We start from the raw sequence: 20,581 nt of genomic DNA on the forward strand, positions 1-20,581 counted from the left end.
CAGGCACCATGTGAAGGGATCCCTTCAGCAAATTTTCCGCCGACAACATTTACTAGAACAGACAGTGCTTAGCGGTCTGACAGGTAGATGTGCTTCAGAAGCATTTTAAAGCTCGTTCTCCATCCAAAGAAACCATATGCCGTTGACTTGCTCCTCTCCTTCCCCGTACTTGCTCTTACATCTTCTATCTATCTCTGTTTAATTGTAGTACAGTATGTTTCTCACCACGGCGCCACCCCTCCGGCGAGGGAGCACGCCCCTGCCCGTCAAGCACCAGCTGCGGCGAGAGGAGGCCGTATCCGACGACTGCGATTGGATACCGGGCCTGGAGGAGCCCACCACGTTGCCTATCAGTGACACAGCGGTGCCTCGAGACGACTCCTTCAGCCAGTTGGCGGCGTCCCAGCCGACGTACCAGAGCCACGGAGGGGCGCTGAGGATAGTGCTGCTGGGACAGAACGGCGTGGGCAAGTCGTCGCTTGCCTTATCCCTGGCCGGACAGTCGGACAGATCGCTCTCTATAGACTCTGAGACGCAAGCTTGTGGTAATGCATTGAACATTGAGTGGGAGATCTTTATTAAAAATGCAGCACCTTTTGCATTTGCGGGCAAAGAAAATGTCAGATACATAATACATTTATATTTTTGCATTATAATCCAGCCTTTTATTTCAGTATATTTATTATGTGAGAATACTGTTTTAACAAAAACATTGGTACCACAATTATTAGCACCTCCGCTGTCAGTACTTTGTACAACCTCCTTTAGGCCGTAGGACATCACCTAATTTTCTTCCATAAAGGTTCACAAGGGTATAGCATACAGATAGAGGTACCTTTGACCTTTCCTCTTTGCACCATATCTCTAGCTCATCCAGAGTCCTGGATCATGATGTGCTCTTCTCTTCAGCATAACCTAAAGGGTTTCTATAGGATGATTTCAATGCCATGTTGACTAACTACCCGTCCAAGACAGAGACTAGACTGCTGATTTAGTCTATACACGTATAACTTTGCATAAATTTGGTCCAGATTCTAAATGTCAGTTTTATAATCTCAGGCAGGCTGGGTAAAAGTTGAAATTAGGCTTTATTACGACAAATTGTACTTTTTTTTAATTAAAAAGAAAAGTCAGTTGCTCCAGAAAAAGGCTTTTCGCTGACATCACTCTCGAATAAGCAGTCACCATTTAGACATTGTCCAATGATAGCAGGGGTAGGGTTGTGTCCTGCTGGTTTGAAGCCCCTGCTCCATTGGTCTCACTCATTGTGTCCTTTGGCAATGCAGAGGTCACCTGCTTGTCCTGCTGCTGGTGGTCAGAGGTGAACGGCAGCCTCACTTCAGTCAGTCTATCTCAGGGCAGCTGTGGCTAAACTGAAACTTACCATCATCAGCGTGTAAATAACTTGGTGCTTTAGAGTCCTCAGACTTGATAAAACAAAATAAAAATATAGTCTTTTTACCGTTTAATGGTTGCAATGAAAAATTGGAGGATCCCAGGATTCCTCTGTTTGTTTGCTTCAAGTCTCTAACAATTAGTTTCCAAGAGATTTCTTCCCATTTCTATCCACAGTGCATAGTGAGGAAATTATTCTTAACTGCCCTTTAGACAAATGATGTTCATGGACATCTTTTTATGGCTATTAAAGATTGCCCAGTTCTTTTTTTTTTCTTTTTTTGCTCATAGGTCTTACCAAAATACAACCTAAACATTAATACTGGCCACTTTGTTCATCAATTCAATTACAAATATCTTTAACCTACATTTAGAAACCACGGGGAGCAGCAGGGTGTGTTTACATCTTTTTTATGGATAGTTTCCTCCGGTGGTAAAAGAAATGTGTACTTGTGGCACACCTGATGTGAAGGACATTGGAGATTAAAGCTTTGTTAGAAGACACACTTTTGAAAACATATTCTAGCAAGATCAATTTATTTCTTCTCTGAGCCACAAAGTCAGTTCAACACAAATCTGGAGCATTAAAGTGAAACATCTTGGTTAATCAGCCACTTCCTGCCTCAATGGGATTTAGAGTAGGAGACTGCTTTCACATTTGGTATGATGCGCATACTAAATAATCAACTAGATCCAACAGAATCTAAAAGTCCAAGCAAATAAACAAGCATAAAAAAATAAGATCATATGAGTCAACATCTTAATACCCTATATTTTTGTAGTCCTCCATTTTAGTTTTTATGTTCCAGTTTTGAGCAGATTCATATTTTCCTATCCAGCAGAGAGACATGTCAGCGGTCTGGATCTTGTTATCAGCTTATTTTGGACAATTGGCAGTCTTGCTTATGCTATTCTTCTTCAGACTGCCTGTCTAAAGCTGCCTGTTGTGCTTTTATTGAGCCTAAAGTGTCCTGTTTAAAAAGATTTGGAAGCAGAATCCTGTAGTAAGAGCAGCTGTGTCCACTCCAGAGCCAGATGTGCGTTAATGGGAGCAGAGAGCAGGCCTGGTGAAATACGTCTCTGCAGTCACAACCCTGATTCTACACTACGCTACATCAGACAGTAAACACTTATGTAGTCCTATAGTACTTTACAAAGGTTTTTTTTTTTTTTTTCCAATTTCTGATGTTACAACCAACCACCAATGTGAAAAAAATCTGTAGTTTTTTCAAAACTTTCTGCAAGTAAAAAATAAAGGCACTGAACTACATTTCCCAACAATTAAAGCTTCAAGACTCTTGGTGTATCTCTACCTTTGAACATTTAGAAACTGAATTTGTTTTGTCTTGTTTCTAAAAGACATAAAGCTGAACAGCAGCTTGTTGGGCTACATTTTTATTAGGCCATTCATAAATGAATATGCATGCAGCTCTAGCTTTTTGTTTGAGATCATGATGGTGCTGAAAGGACCACAGCTTCAACCCTTTTTGCTGCACTCCAGTTGTACTTGGAACTGGGAACTTCCCATTTGAAATAATCAACTGGAACACCCTGAGAGTCTGGGAGCAACTCCGACTATCACCCAATTATGAATTGTAAGGCAGACTTTGCTTTTCAATATGGCCGCTTTCTGCATCAACAATAGGAAAATGTGGCAGAAACACATTTATTTTACAAGGCACACAAGCAAGAGTGTGTTGAAAATCACTGTTACAGGTAATACCTGCAACTCTAAACCGAACAAACTAAAAGTGGTGCTTGCTTATGGAAAGCAATGTGTAAAATGATGTTTGTAAAAGCGACTGCAAACAATGGTTATGGGCATCGCCATGTTGAAATTCCAACTTCTTAACTCGAACGCCGTTACCTCGGGTCTTACGTCAAACCAGCCACGAGCTCCCACTTCCCAGATAACTGCAACACAGTGTAACTTGTCTTCTTTCAAAATTGTTTTGTATTTAGCTCCAGCCACTTTCCCCTCATGTTCTCAGGGTGATGTGCATTGTTAGTCTTTAGCCAGACAAACCATTTTGCATATAGACCACAAATATTCAGTTGTGGTTTCAAGCTACAGCTTGAAGAAGAAGTTCTTTTTTGTGTGAATCGAACACCTCGCTTCTTTCCTTTTAAGCATATGTCACATTAAAGCAGCCAAAGTCAGACGTTTCTTTGCGCTCCGGTGTGGCATCTGTCAGTCAGCAGATCTGCTGACACACAGCTCAGTGTAACACCAGGGCTAATCAGCCGTGGCCCTCGACTCTTCAGCCAGCTAGTCGATCAGTCATTGTCACCCCGAGGTGACAGCCAACATGCCCCTGGCCCACACTGAAAAGCATTCATTACATCAGCTCCTGTTGTGCCCTTGGATCACTGCGCCATATTCAGAAAGAAGAAGGCACTTTCTAGTAGTAGTTTCTTGTTGTTGTTTTTTTACTACACCTTCTCATATTCTAAATTAACTTAAAATTTGAAGTCAACAAACCTTATTTAGCTTCAAAATCTTTGAAAACTTTTGTATCAGTGCAAAGTTGAGAAAACGCCTTGTCAAATATGTAAGTGAGGTTGGAGTTTTTAGTAGAGATACGCTGTTGAAGATGTTCTGTCCAAGGCATTTATAGAGTGAAATTAACAAAATCAGTTCCACATATATGCTTAAAGAGCTAGTAGATTTAACGTGGTGTACAGTAACACACACAATTTCAACAGTATTACACAATCAGGTCATTACCAAAGTTTTTATTTATTTATTTTTTTATCTAAAGCTGCACATTCGGCATTGCAATGCCAGTGTTTCCATTGTCAGAATGGCAAAGGATGACTCAGAGATGATATTTCCAAGGCTTTTTTATATTTTAAGTATGCATTCTACGCTCGACTTGCCAATAATATAATTGGCCATTTGGATGGACCTTTGCTGCCCTTGATTCAAATACCTGATGTTTATTTTTAGTTGCTGAGAAGCTACAGGTCACGGGGTGTGAGCGCCATATTCAGCAATAGGACTGAACTTTAAGCATCACTTAAAGTTTGCACAGCCTTGGAATTTGTTTATAAAGATTCAGTCGAGCCAGATATTATTCATAACCCTGGCTGATTTTGAGCTAAAGTAATATAACTTTACCAACATGTTTCTTCTGACTGGAAAATAACACTGATGTAATGCCAATATAGACATTTGTTTGTTGAGTGTATTTAACAAGTATATATATTGATAAATAATGAAAAAAAGAAACTACTTTTATTCTGATAGCCATTATATTTTGTCTTCTAATCTTTTGGAGGATGCTCATGTCATTTCCAATCAGAAAAACAAAACCTTATTGATTGATTGAAACTTTAAATCTAAACCTGCTATGTATGGCATAAGATGTTGTTTTTGCTTGATTTTAATGTAATACAAGTTATACTCTGAGCATAGCTGGAAATCTTTAGATTTAAGTTTGTGCCCTTTAGTTTTTAATGCTCAATAATGAAACAAAGTGTCTATCCATCCACTATCCATCGACAGTGAATTAAAGTCGTCTGTAAGGTTGTTGGTTTGATTCCAGCTTCTCCCTTGACTGGGTGAATGTGCTGATAGTAAAGCGCTTTGACTGGTCAGTGTGACTAGAAGAGCTCCATATAAATTCACTTCATTACCCACTTGGATTTCTGCTGCTCCCACTAATAAGACTTGCATAGTTTCAGCAGTTTTAAAGATATCTGTGCAAGAATGTCATCTGGCCTCACTTATTTAAAAATCCTCCTTGACACTTGGATTCACTTTTGGGTCCAAGTGAAGGAACATTTGATAAAAATGGCATTAACCTGCTGCCACTCTAAGACTGCGCCTGGAAATCTGCAGACACTTCCTTAACGAATACTGCTCTGCTTTCTGCAGCACAATCTAGATATTGTCCCACTTTGGTGGTTGAAAGGATGTTTTTGTCTCAACACATTTATAGCCCAGTAGTTGTGTTGTTTCTGAAGTGGTGGTGAAGCTGATGGATGTGACACTGATGTCTGTCTGCAGGTGAGGGCTATGAGTGCACGGTGACGGTGGACGATGAGGACAGCAAAGTCATCATTTTTGACAACTGGAAACAGGTGAGTGACAGTCAATTCAGCTGGTTTATTTCTTGCTCGTCAGGTTGGTTTTGAACTTTTTCTCTGACAGTTTGAGGCGTGAATAGTCAAACTACTGCGGACATTGTCTGTGTGTTTAGACTAACTAAATGGGAAGCAGATTTTATCTTTGTCTTCTGGTCAATTTGCTTATGTCATAATTCATTTAATTTTTACAATAAATTCAAACTTTTCGATGACATTGTATTAGTAAAGAATGACAGAAATTACATGCATTTACTGCAGCATTTTTTCACATCTCTACAAGGTGTCTTGAATAGCTAATTCAGTTCTGGGAGGCTTTTGCATAGGTATCCAAGTAGGCTTCAGAATTTAACAGCTAGAGATTACCTTATTTTTAACTGCATTCACTTCATATGTAATAATTGCGGCAATGATTCTAAGCTCTTTAGCTGAAATTTAGTTGACATGAACAGCTTACAGCTGTGATTATGTTGATTATGTTGCAGGGCAGGAACGCTTTGTCTCACAATTTCCATGTTTGGACAATTTTTCCCTCTGGTTTTGGACGCTGCGCAACTGCAACTTTTTGCTTGTACTGATTTACTTCCAGACAGTTGCAACGATGCATAAACATGGCAATATGTTTTCACAACGGTGAGCAGCTGATTAGCATCTCAAACCTCAAATAAAACTTAAACTGTGACGCCCAATCTGATTCCACTGTCTTCCTAACAATACGACCATTCACCCTAAATGTTATGTTTGACGAATCACCTACTTCATTCAGTGGTTAGATTAAATGTTTCTGATTTGACTTATGACGTTCCTTTTTGAAACGTGACATCCGTTAGCGTAGAGCCGAAAAAGTCTGACTCTCAGGATAACCCCAGGTTGATATTTCTGTTCCAAGGTAAAGTTAGAAGAAAAAGTTTCGAGGCTAACTCCAATTGGCTGACTGACAGAAAACATCAATGCGAACACCGAGGCATGGAGAACGGCACAGATGAGTCAAGCCTCATCCTAAAGCATCCACGGTTCCTCCAATGTCGGCTATCCTTTGCCTCCGCTCATGAAACGGAGCAGGCTATTTGCTCCATTTCTCCGATGGCCATTCGTGTGTCTCCGAGTGGAAGAGTTACAGGAGCGGCTGCACTCGCACTTTTCAAACTCTTTAAAGTTTTCTCATTTGGAAAACTGGAAAGCTCTATCTTTTTAAAATCCAGTTCTAAATCTAAAAGCATGTTCTTGTTTTTTGTTATTGCTCTGCTTCATCATTATACTGCAAATCTGGAGTGGTGGAAAATTGAGCCGCAACAGGCGGGGGGGGAGGAAGCAGCAAGCGCTTGTCAAAACTGCACCTTATGACATTATACTGGATCAAACGGCATGCTGTTATTTATGGATATTAATGAGATAATCGGGCTGTAGAGCACTCTAATTACTCTGCAGGGCAGATCATCCTATTCCTGATGTCCACTGGCCCAGCAGGGGCCCTTCTCCTTCTTCAGGTTGAATTATTCACATGGAGCTGCATTTAACTCTGAAGAACCCCGGAGAAAAACCTGCTCATTTCGCACCAGTAATCTAGCTGTCCTTCCGTCCTGCAGCTGTCGTCACTCTTAAGTGCCCCAGATGGCTTCATGTTTGTTCTCGCAGCATTTTTGTGGAGAAAAGAAAAAAAACCCTCACTTTTAGTTAATTGCATCTGTTACTCTTTGCATGTTTAAAAAAAGTGAGGCAGGGCATTAAGGGATGAAGCAGCAGCAGCGGTGGACGTAAGTTTGGAATGACTCCAGGGAGGACTGGACGGCTTCCCGTTCCTGATGTTTCTGTTGTTTGTGTGTTTTTGGAGATTGTGTTGAAAGATTAAAGTCATGTACACATAAAACCCAACAATTAAAAATAAATAAATAAATAAAATCCAGAAAACCAGGTATGAAGTCAGTGCCAGAACCCAGCTCGCGGTGGCACTGGATACTCTGCCAGCACTCGCAGTCCCCTAGAGGCAGGGCTTCCGGCCTCGCAGCGAACTGCGAGTGCTCTCCGCAGGGCAGTCCGACCTACACCCCGGTTACCATGGCAACATGCACAGACACGAGCACACGAGACATGCACGCACAAGGGCAGGATTAATCACTCATTCACGCATGGCATCATGCTAGAATGGTCAGCATGCAGCACTGCTGGCAGTGGGGGGGGGGGTCGCTCTCTCACGGCAACAAAATCAGCACCTCACCCCGCGACACAAACTGGGGGAAAACGTTGAAAAAGCTGTTGTGCTCAGCAGTTGCTCTTTGAAGTGCTTCTTATGCATTTCAACGCAGCTGATTGATGGCGAGGTCGAGCAGCAGGAGGAGGAGGAATTTTCACTGGACACAACAAATCCCAGGTGGAGAAAACTGGGAAGAACAGATTTCCATACAGAGCTGTGAAAAAAGTATTTGTCCCCACACAGATTTGTTTTTTTCTTTTCTTTCTTTTGGTCACATTTACATGTTTTAGATAACCAAGCAATTTTTAAACAGAATAAAAAGAGAACTTGAGTCCATACACGGTGGATTTTTTAAAATTGTTAATTCAGTTTTTAAAGGAAAGAAGTGACCCAAACCAACGTGTAAGGTTTCATTTATATCTCTGCCCCATTCTTCTTTTCAGAACTGCTTTGATTCAGTCTCATTGGAGGCCTGTACAAAGACATTCCACTGCAAGTCCAGACTTTGACTAGGCCACTTCAAAACCACCATTTTTCTTTGAGACATTTGAATGGGGGACTTGGAGATGTGCTTTGGATCATTGCACTGCTGGATGAGGATTCCTGCTCCATAAAACATGCCAAGATCCTAAAGCAGCCACACTGCCACCACCGAGTCTTCCTGTCAGTATGATGCTCTGTTCCTGAAATACCATTTAGTTTCAGCTTTACATTAAATAACACATGAGTTATAACAAGATTGTTCTGGGTCCGGTTTAGGGTAGATCTGATCTGATACCGATATCGAAAATCGGTCGATATCAGACAGAAAATGAATATTGGAATATATCAGCCGCCATCTAAATCAGACCTATTGATTAACAACAAAAGGGTCAGTTCTCATTTTCTGCTTGAGTAGCATCACACGATGAAGCCTTTTATAACATTCCACACAACAAAATAAGTTATAAAATCATATGTGATTCAATATCGTACCAGCCAGTACTCAAAGCTACGGTATCTGTATCGCATCAGAAGTGAAAAAGTTGTACTGGGACGCCCTATATAACTTGGATCTAAGTTTTAGTGGCTAGCCGTTCCCTTCCCATCCCTCCCCATCTCACTGAGAAAAGCCTAAAATATTTGTGATAAAAGTTTCCAAATTCCTTCAGATAAGATTCAGGTGTGTGAGATTTCCTAGCCAACATTGTTTTCCAATCGCAATAATTTTGCTATTTAAATCTACAAACAGGCATGTGAAACTGAACTCAGCTTTCCAAGAAATTATAATTTACAATTCCAGCTAATTTACAATTTAATTGTGACTCAGTTGTTTTACATGTTACTAACTTGGATAGCCTTTTTATTTATTTTTAAATAAATGAATTTGTCATCTAAAAACTGCTTTTGAATGTACTAAAGCAGTTTTTCTGATATTGAAATTTGTTGGAGCATCTGTGTATGTGCTCACCTCCAGCACACATGCACAGAAGGCAGAGAGTCTGTTCAAGCAGACGCCGGGGCATTGTGAGTGTTGTGGGTGTCATGAAACGTAGGATGGTTTAAATAAGTCATCCATGCACCAGAAATAGAAACGCTGACATACTTGGCCTTGACCTAGCTGGTCTGTGATGTCCTCTGCTTTAGATCGACAAGAATGTCTTACACAGCTCGTTGTTTACGGAGAGGCCCTGGAGGGCATTGTCATCATTCTCTTTAATGGGTTTGTGTTGTCCAAGTACTCCAGTGTGGTTGAATTCGTATCAAACTTGAATCACTTTTAGCCTTTTCATTACTATTTGATAAAATGAAATTAAAATATTTATCATAGACAGCAGATTGGTGCTGCCGGAGGCCTGGGAGAATGTACAATGCACATGCATGCAGTTATGAAAGTGAGCTGCTGACCTTTTTAAAAACTCGGATGCCCTATTACGTTTTGGGAGGTTAGAGAAGAAAAAATTAAGGATGTAATTTAGAGGGCAGTAATTGCTGTGCAGCTACATTTTGTTCATTTAGAGGAGGGAAGCAAGAATCACTCTGCCAGTTCTTGGAAGTGAGACAGGCTGGTGTTGAATCAAGACCAAGGAAGGAAGTTTCTCGACATTTAATCTTCTTCCTGCTCTTCCATGTTTTTCATCCTACTAGAGCTGTATGTATTGCTTGCTAGGCAGTTTAGTTTGTTCTCTTTTTGCTGTGTACCAAACTCAAAGTGGTAGAAAATCCAGTTCAAAGTTGCATCATTCAGCAGAATTATTGATTCAATATTTAGTTGTAATAAATAATGTTGAAGTTTTTATTCACCTTTTTTCTCCATTAGGAGCATTTTGCTTGATTCATTTGGAAGTTTAGAGTCTCCTTTCTAATTCTGTGAATATTCTGTTTTGTCTGTTTTGTGATTTTTTTAAAGCAGCTAATAGCAGTGTCTTTGCATGTTGAATTATCATTTTAAGACCATTTTTGAAATGTTTATGTATTTAAATTAGGCCTACTCTACTGGAGTACAGTTTTATAGGCAAAGTAAATTTTATAAGGAAATTGGTTTATCACTTGTTGGTGGTAAGAGACGTGACATGGACTTTAAAATACTTAATGGCTGAAGTTGCCCTCTCTATGGTCAGAGACTAAAACTGGAATTGGAAAAACTGTGATTGAAATCGAGTCACCGCTTGAAACGATCATCTATCCTCCATCAATAGCCACTGTTTCAAAAACGAGGTTCTGAACCAGAACCGGTTGAAGCGTGTCCACAAAGTGGTTCAATGCTCATCCATGGCTTTATTTGTAATTCTTACACAGTCGTGGAAAAGATATGCGCATGCTCTCTGTCCCATCTGCTTAGCTTCTCCTTGGTTCTTCGTTTATAAGCTCTGAAGTACGAGAGCTTAACGGAACCGCTGGGTAAAAGCGCATGTCATTGTTGATCAATGAGGAATATATCTGTTGTGCCCTTAGGCTAAGCAGTGAGCAACTGTGTCTCATAAATCCAATAGGAATGAATTCGGATAAAAACAAAAACCCATAGGTGTCATCTCTTTTCTTCAGAGTTTTGTGTAAATTGTGCTGCTTCACCTTGCTTGCTTTCATAGTTCAGTGGGTATTTGGCAAAGTATTACAACTTAGATATCCTGTTAAATCTAAGTTAACAGGATGAAGCTCTTTCAATAACACTTTCATTACCGCTTCAAGAAATATCTGAATAGCTAAGGTTTCATTAAACTGTGTAAAATTTTATCTTAACATACTTCCAAACCTTTGCATGCTACTTTACTTTTCTTTTCTTAATTTACATAGCTTGTAATATAAAGCTTTAGTTTATTTCCAAAAAATAAACTAGGATTATAGCATGTTGGTATCCTTATAGCATTTTAGCTAACATTTAAAAACAGTAGATTTATTTGTTTGGGTTTTCTTGAACCAATAAGAACATATGGTTAAAACAATCACAGTGATGAACTAGAGATGACGCATCTATATTTAAACTGTCAAAATTAAGTTACAGCAGTATAATTTAACCTTGTTTGCTGATTAACAGTCATGTGGAAAAATGTGTATCCGCTACAACATTCTGTAGTTTTAACGGAACAAAAGACCTTTTGTCAGTTTTGGAAAATGTAATAAAAAATGCTTTCTTTAGTTCTCCTTGAAATGACGGAGATCATACACAAATTCATTACACCTGGTACAAATGATTGAATTGTCATTGTTCAATATTTAGAAGGACTGCCCTGTTTAATTTTGTAATCAACCATTCCACTATGCAAAAAAATGGACATTTAATAACAACTGCCATTGTTCCTCGGTCTTACAATCAAAGTTCACCCCAAGAGAAACCACAATTTAATAATACAAAGTGTGTGTCAATTTAATTTGCTTAGTAAATAAAATATGTATTATTTGTGTTGTTAACCAGCAATTAATCAGATATGTAATTAGATGATTACAATTTAAGGAAATGTCCTAATTTTTCCACGACTGTGAAATGAATATTCAAAAAGGGGAATTTCAGGACAAGTTTTTAAAGTTACTGACGAACAATTGTGCAGATAGAAGGAAAATACTCAAGAGACAGGACACCATATGGCTGACAGCTCTAAAGCTCATTATGGATGTTTTGGCAGATGGATTGGAGAGCTGGAAAACAGAGGAGGATGGAAGAGTTTGGCACGTAGCGTAAGGTTAGAACAACTCGGAGAGGTACGAAGGAGTTGGATTATGGAGCTTGGAGCGTGAGGAGGAGATATTTAACAGGAACGAGGAGGAGTTGTTTAAGGAGCTCAGTGAAACAGGTTCTGGTGATAACGTGAGCGGCTGAGTTCTGAACCAGTGGAGGTTTGTGGGATAAACCACAGGAAGAGAGCAACAGCTGTGATGATCAATACAACCATGACAAGAATCTGGTGTGAGAAATTGACAAAGGATGGCGTGAAAATGAAAGTATGAGGAGGAAGAACAAGTACTGATATATTTTTCAAAAATACTGGGTTTTGTCACAGATTACACCTACACTCACAACGTGAAGTGATGGATGAATAGTTACTGCCTGTCCTGAATGAGGAATGCAGCTTTTTAGAAAGAGTCGACCAAAAGCAGAAACTTTCTTTTTCATCCGTGTTTGACAACCTTTTCATCAACTTGGATCTTCATTTAATCTAAACAACCAGACGAAACAGGCAGGAACAAAAGAGTTAGCCATGGTAAACAGGCACAGCTGTGTGTCATCTGCATAGCAGTTAAACTGAAGATTAATAATTAAAAGACTGGGCCCATGGACTGAGCTCTGTGGAACACCGCTGGTTAACAGTGAGGGTTTCTGACTGCGCTGTTCAAACTGAACGCAGTTGTAAACAAATGATGTGAAACAACAATCAGAGTGATCACAGTACTCGTGTGATCAACAAAACATTTGTTACCTTAATTTAAGTGTTTTTGTGGTGTGGAGGGGATGAAGACTAATGAAATAGCTTCTCATATTTATTACTATAGATGACTATGAATCTGATTCGCTGCCGTCTTTTTCCAATATTAATCTAGATAACACAAAATTGGGAGTGAGTCAAAAGTGATTTCAGTCATTTGGATGAACATTAGCATCTGTTGCAGAAAATTGCAGAAAAAACACCACTGTATATATTTAATAATAAAGACCATAATTATTGAATCGGCTTTCAGTTTGCATATGCTTGGTTTCCAGCAGCTTGATGTTTTATTCATTCCCTCTGACATAAGGAGGGAAACAGAGCAGCGGTACTTGTGTGCTCATCATGTTTACATTTATTGATTTTATGGAGAGATATTGTAACAACAAAGTAGACTGAAATTAAATGGCTAAATGCACTTAATTATTATAGCACTCACTGAAATTTGCACCATGGCCCACCTCTACACATACACACTGCTATAGCTTTCCTTAGTCTATATTCTGTTCTGTTGAAGTACTTTTGTTGGTAATAAACAACAGAATAAGGTATAATAGCTTCCATCTTCTTTTGTTTGTATGTGAAGGATACCCGTTTTTCCTGAATCCTCAACCTGCGTAAAAAAAAGAAAATAAATTAAGATAAATGCACTAACCCTAAGATTATTTGCCAAAAATGTTGCAGTATATTTAATTTAATGTTCCCATAATGCTTTTACTACTTTACACATTGTTGCCAAGACACAAATCCTCTTCATCCTCCACCTAAATATGAAGGTCAGAGGTCGGGCGTGAACAGCATGACTAGTGCGCAGGGATTCAGGGATTTGCTAATGGACAGGCTGGAGGCTCCGCATGCCAACATACTGTATGAAGGCTCAAATCTGGGTCATACAGAAACACTCACTATTACGCCGTGCCTTAGTGTATGCACCATGCGACTGTGTGAGGAGGTGGTTTGACACGGCGTGCAACAGCGTGTATTGTCGTACAGTACGTTGCTTTGAGGTGGGTTGAATTCGGCAATCGTTGGCCTCTGGTGGTTGGCGTATGTGTGTTAATGCACGAGCAGATGTGTGTTTTGCCTTTGCAACGTATGCAGCTATGACCTTAGTAATGCATTTCCTGTGGGGCGGTTCTCCTCTTTGCAGCAAAACATGGAAAAAAGAGGAAAAGTACCAGCTCAGCGCTCCGTCTTCACCGAGCTTTGTCATGCTGTTGTCAGGTTTTTGCCTTTGCCACATAGCGACATTCTCTTCCTCCTCTTTTATATTTCTACTCTCTCTCTCTCTGCTTGCTTCCTTTTCCTGTCCTTTTTCAATCCCTCCATTCATCACCCCTGTGTCTTTATCGATCTCCCCGGTCTTTCATTCTGCTCAGACAGCCAGTCGGACTTGCAGATAGATCGCAAACCAAAGCGCCAGACGTGTGCAAAGTGTACATGTTTGCTTTTGATAAAGTCAAATGGTAGCAGGAGCGCCTATGTATTTATTGGTGCATGCGAGCTCGTGTTTGTGAAGGCAGGTGGAGATACGCCTGACCTTTTGTGTTCCATGTAAAGGCCCTGAGCTGCTTTACTCTCATATCTTGTTTTGCAAAGCAAACAGCTTAAAAGCCAATAGATTGCAATCAGTTTGGCTCTGTTTCCTAGGAAGAGAGGAGTATGTTGTATAATGACGAATGCATGCTACACATGCGCGATCAAGCACTTTTCCAAAAAGGGTCAGATTCTGCTCTGGTGTTTGCTTTTTGTGTTGTTTTTTTTTCTCCCCACAATCAGACAGAATAATAGTTTGAGCGCTATTACAGCCACAGCTTATTATGCAAATTATGTCTCATAGGTGATTCATTGTCCTTAATGTTAATGGTCGCAAATGCTGTGTTGGACTCCAACAGCTAAGTGTTTTTTCTGGATACCCACTAATGTATGTGAGCAATGCAGTTATATGAAAGCATTATGGAGCCCAGGAATGACTGGCTTCTATGTCCAATAATCTGCAAATGAGGACAAGAAGTCAATCACTCTGCAAAAATGCAGCAAAGAAAACTCTTTATACTGACTACAGCTTTGTTTGAAGAGAGACAGAAGCAATAAAGAAGAGAACCCTTGGTTGTTTTTTTATGTGAAGTGTAGAGTGTTGGACTGAAATATCATGGAGATTTAAATGGCTCATTGAGGTTTGTGTTGATTCTTTGAGTGCGTCTAATAAAATCGCCTGGGTTGTGTTTACTCAAAGTTATAGAGTCTGTAATGCCAATCCCAAACCCAATGCACACAATCAAGTGCATTAAAGACTATGGTTGTAACGTGACTACATTTGAAAAAGTTTCAGAGCATGCATCAGCCTTTCATTTCTTTATCACAGCATTTGCGTTTTGCAGTAAACTGCATTCTACCTCCGTCTTATTTTTTCCTTGCATGTCAAATTTGTGCAGTTTTGTCCGATTTTGACACCCAAAGCTGCAGGATGGGCCAGAGGTTTTCAGACTTTTCTTTTTGCATCAGACATGATGTATTTGAGCTGAATTTGCTTGGGGTAGCCCACACTCGGCAAATCCCCAGTCATTTGATATCAGAAGAAAAAGTGGAAGATTTTGCTCATGACATTTTAAAAAGTCCTCCTTTTGAAAATATTGTTTCCCTGATTCCAGAAACAGTTTTGATGTGTGTATTTTTTTCTAAGCTTTTATGAAAGACTTGAATGCACCCATATAATTTTGCTGCAGATTTATGTTTTGATTGTCTGAAAATCAACAGTAGAGACAAGATAGATAAGTGATGAGCAGAAACATGAAGCATATGGTGGAGCTATTTTGGGATGCGGCCCCAAGCAGCAATCATCTGCCAAATTTAAAGCCACCCTCATTTTAATACAGAGTCATGATGGTGAGTTCCTACAGATGCACATTGGTATTCAGAGTCCACATGTTAAAGTATTGTCAAAAGTTTGCAATATTTTATTTTAATTATGCCTAATTAAGATATTCAGAATCCTAAAGTTTTCTTCATTACAATGCAACAGTCTCGGCATCGCAGGGGAGTGCTTGGACGGCAATGAATGGGTCGGCTATTTCATTTCCAAGTTTCATACTGTATGCTCTTGCCAGTAATATATTTGGCGAAACAGATGGACCCTTGCTGCCCTGGATGCCCACGCCTGATTTAGATAAAACTTGTGGGAATTCAGTTGTACTGTCACAGCGACGCATTCCTAATATGGTGCAACCGTTGTTGGGATGGGAAGTTTAGCAGCGCGTTCACGGTAAAACATCTGCTGGAAATAACTTTTATGATCTGTCCAAAACCTCAGCAGTTTAAAGGCTTTACTGTTTCTAGCTTCAAGTTAGTAATAAAAAATATGCAACTCAAGTGGAAAGAAATTTCCCACAATATTGCAAAGTAATTTTAGGTCTTTACCCTTTACTTATTTTTTCTAACTTGTTAAAAAAATACAAAAATGTACCAGAAATGAGAGAATACACTTTTTGTTTCAGAATCCTGAATCTGAGAGGTACCACTTATTTTATTGGTCAAAAATTGGTCAGTGTAATATGCAATACTTTTTTTTATAGACTTATAGACTATTTTTTATAGACTTTTTATAGACTTATAGACAGTTGAGTATTCAGACATGAATACTTGTGAATTCCTGACACTGTAAGGAATTATCTACATTTGTACGATTCTTCACTACACATCTCCTATCATAGTAATCCTGGAAAGAGGTTTATAAGTCCTGGATGGAAATTGTAATGTCGTTCACAGGAAAGTGTGGCTTTAGCTCCTTGACCTTTTCATCAAAAGCAAAACAGAGGATTTAAGGTCTGTGCTTTTGTATGAACAGTGTTTGCAGAAGCAAACAGTCCGCAATCACATGACTGCACATCGTCTGTTTGGCTTCGGACGAAGCATGTGGGAGGATCAGGGGTTAGCCTAACCCAACCTGGACAAATTGCTACTGCCAATTGGTTGCTGACAAACCCAATGGATTGAATGACAAGTGGCATTTTGCCCATGGTTATCGTTCTAGTAAAAATACGGCACCGAGAGAAAAAATTGAGGACACCCAATAAAATATTAAGTTGCTTGGCCAGTGCATCCCACGCTTTGAGAACCACCGTCATCTATGTGGTTGAGTCAGTCGAGTGTAAATTTTGGCAGATTCCAGTCATCATTTCAACAATCAGTGCATCCCTGAGACTGAAAACGTTAAATCAAAGGCTAAATTATACTAAGTTTCTCTACTCTAGTGATTGAAAAACCCGACTTAGCAAGGGAATTTACATAAGAACAATTTCTAACTTTTGTTTGTAAGTATCGACAAACCAAGAACAAAGGAGCCAACCTCAAATCAAGCAAAACAACCAGAGATTGCAAGAGCAGCAAAGTATTTCATATTTGTAATTTCAGCCAATCACTTCTGTATTTAGCAACTGTGGGACGGTAAAGCCTGTGTGCGTGGTGAACCGAGTCTAAAATAACACAGCCCTAATCAGCATGAAGTCTTTCCTTATTAAAATATTTCACTGTTATTCTCCTGATTGCTCAGTGATGACTGACTGTATTTACAGATGATTTAAATTATTCTGCGTGTGTGGGCCCCGGTGGCTTTGTGTTTGTGTGCGTCTGCGCGTCAGAGGGGTAAGTATTGACAGATGGCCCGCTCTCCGTGAGCTGAGCAGAGCTGCTTAATCGAGAGAAAAAAGAAGTGCAGAGGGAGCATTAGTTGGCTCTGTCCAGAGTTGCTTTGCCTGCGATAGATGAAGAGATGTATTAACTCGGTCGCAGCGTTTCTCCTGAAGCACTCCGTCGTGATCCTAATTGACGTCTGCGTCTTTACTCATTTGTTTACAATGATTTGTGTTTTCCCTCAGTCCCTCACTGTGTATTCTTACCTTCCATCCCTCTTCCTCCTCCACCTCCTCATCATCTTCCCCCCCATCTCGGAGGGTGACAGGTGGCCGGTAGCTCCCTCTCCTCCTGCCTTCCCCCGCCTATTTCCTGCGCTCCATCAAACAGACAGAGTGCGGAGGTCTCTACGTTGGAGCCTTGTGAATTTTTCAGCTGTCTGAAACTCTCTGGAGGACAGAAATTTACAGTACCTTCAGGGCAGCGGAGCAGGGACAAGGGCATCCACACGTTTACACACGGAGACACACACGAGGTCAGCGAATTTGCGGAGATCTTTCTGTCTTTCAGGCGTTCAAAACACACTTGTGATGTAGAGTTCAGACAGACGGGGTTATCTGTGCTATCGTATTGATCCACTCAGAAGTGTTTATGGCTCCAGAGCCATTCTTCCTCTTGAAATACAATTTGCGTTGATGAGCCAGTAGGTGAGGATTTCTGACAGGTTTATAGAAAATATAATAGGAAGCTGTAAATATGAGCTCACTGCAATCCTTATTCTTTAATAATGTCAATTTGCACATCTGTAAACCTCAGATTGTTTCCTCATTTTCTGGCATTGCCTTTACGGGAGGACATAAGTACATTGGGTATTAGATGTGATGCATCCAGGCGGCTTATTTTGTACTGCTTTCCTACAGATAAAACATCTAGATCTTGAACTGTTGCTCATTTTATTTTCATAATGTTTCACAGTAAGCTTTTGGAAACTTTCATTGTTTCTGTTTTGAACCAACTGTGCATATGTGACACTAGATTAGTTACAGGTAGGATGACCTTGATTAATAAAACATCACAGTTCCACAGTATAAGTTATACATAAGACTGTATAACATGTATTATGTTACATGTCACCTATACCAACCACTTGATATCAATTTTTGTGGAAACTGCAGCATAACAAAATGCATGAGTGTTCAAAATATTGTTTTCTTGCCTTCCTGTCAGGACCGATCAATTATTTATACGTAGGGGTGAAAGTAGTTTTAAATTCTTGGGGGTTCTATGACAAAACAGTAAAAATAAATAAATAAAAATAATTGCTTCTTTGTGTCCTTTGGAGTGTCTGTGCTGATGAAATTTAAAAGCTGTGTAGCTCTTGAATTGCTACAAATGGAGCTGTATTTCCCTCAGCCCACTGGCTACAATGTTGACACCTTGAGATGCTATGAGACCTAAATTCTGAACATAGTTTTCCACATCGGGTTGATGGGTAAAAGGTCCAGAAGGGAACCACAGACATCTCTCCCAGGCCAGACTTGACACATAGACCATCTTCATCAGTTAATTTTAAATCCTGCATCATATTCAAAAACAATCTAATTATTATTATTAATAATGTCACCAAAAGCTGCTAATGCTGCTCATCTGATGGAGACATAAGAGAGAAGCTACTATTCTTTTAAAAACAGATATAAACATTTGTTTACCAGTTGGTTTAATAGTTAAAATACAAGAAAAGTGAAAAACCAACAGACTTATAACCAGTTTACAGAAAAGCATAGAAATGGACTCATTTATCTCCTTCCCGGCTATCAGCAATGTGGGCTGCTGACGCTGTGCTGCTGTTGGTGTCAAGCTCTCAGTTACACAGAAAAAGCTGGAAGACATCACGTTCTGTCTATTGTTTACATTTCCACACCGTACAGAACAAATGTGTTCGAGTGGGTCGTTTACAACCCATCAAATATGGAGCGGCAGCATCATTTCTTTGGGATCATCCTTTATTCTATTTCTATGCTAACGTGTAAAATTATTAAACCAAAATTATTTCTTTGAAGCTCTTCTCCAAGCAGGCAAAATTTATTGTCGCAATTTACAACAGCAGCAGCAAATGTTTGTAAGTTACATTTAATTTTACTTTTAAGATATTTTTAAGTCAAGTATGATTCAAAATTTTAAACCTGATGGAATGATGAAAAATCCCACTTAAATGAATGGTTTTAATATACCATCTTCAATCTAAACTTAATATTTAACCATTAAAATTCCTGTTTTAGTCCCTAGCCTCCTGAAATATACCCTTCTGAAGTTCGTCATGGCGCCTCGAATGATTAAGTAACGCAGTTGCAAAGGGTTAATAGTTTGAGTCATGCAGAACTGATTAGACCGTTTCCATAGCAACGATCAGAAGCAAGACATTCCCCCAGACTACAGAGACTCATTGTAGCTATGACCTCATCTATGACATAGATCAAAGAACATTTGAGGTTATGAATGCTTGGGTCTCAAAACAGGAGGTCATATCCAAGCATCTCTTTGAGTGTTAGCAACGTTTTTAAGCAAGATTTTGACAATGCAACAGATCGGAATCGCCTCCATGTTTTTCCCCCTGACGTTTAGTGCAGGTTATTTGATAACAAAAGGAGTAAGGAAGGTTTTCAACAAGCTACTTCCTGGGATCACCTTCGATATCAGTAGTTACCAAGATGAGAATGAGTACGACGAATTTGACGCGTACCTCTTCAGACCTTCCCCAGCTGTGAAGGAAACTTCACAGCAAAACTCAGAGCAGACTGCCCCGGCTGGGGCAGTTTACTCGTCAGGCCACAGCAAACAGAAAGATCAGTCAGGTCGGTCTGATGGAGAGAATGATGATGATGAAGAGAACGATTTCTCTAGGAAGCCTAAAGTACACAGATTGAGAAGGGTTGGAGCAATAAGAAGGAAAAAGAGGCGTGCAAAAGCTGAATCACTAATCTAATGATAGAGGCATTAAGACTGGATCCATCAAGATTTCTCTAATCTTAAAGAACAAACTTCCCCGGCTGGGGAAGTTTGGATTGAAAAGGAGACTGTTGAGTCTAAGAGCTCAACCACTGCTCTAATGATAGTGACATTAAGACTGGACCCGTCAAGAGAAATCATCCTAGGGACCGATTTCTCTAATCCCAAAGAAGAAACTTCCCCGGCTGGGGAAGTTTACGGTGAAATGAAGACCGTTGAGTCTAAGAGCTCAACCACTGCTCTAATGATAGTGACATTAAGACTGGACCCATCAAGAGAAATCGTCCTAGGGAACGATTTCTCTAATCTTAAAGAACAAACTTCCCCGGCTGGGGAAGTTTACGGTCCAAACTTCCCCGGCTGGGGAAGTTTA

The 20,581-nt window shown here is 39.8% G+C and overlaps 1 protein-coding gene across 2 annotated transcripts in view; it reads left to right on the forward strand.

Moving 5' to 3' along the window:
- Positions 1–20,581, forward strand: part of rem2 (RAS (RAD and GEM)-like GTP binding 2) — a 60,399-nt gene that overhangs the window by 5,203 nt on the left and 34,615 nt on the right. For both annotated transcript variants that reach the window (XM_015057660.1, XM_015057659.1), the window contains 2 exons: positions 209–545; positions 5,408–5,481. In XM_015057660.1, the coding sequence (XP_014913146.1) occupies positions 209–545; positions 5,408–5,481 (411 nt within the window). The remainder of the gene's footprint in view (positions 1–208; positions 546–5,407; positions 5,482–20,581) is intronic.

The sequence above is a fragment of the Poecilia latipinna genome, unplaced genomic scaffold, assembly GCF_001443285.1.
Source record: "Poecilia latipinna isolate Pla-1442-1.1 unplaced genomic scaffold, P_latipinna-1.0 Scaffold1481, whole genome shotgun sequence".
In the NCBI taxonomy this organism is placed as follows: domain Eukaryota; kingdom Metazoa; phylum Chordata; class Actinopteri; order Cyprinodontiformes; family Poeciliidae; genus Poecilia; species Poecilia latipinna.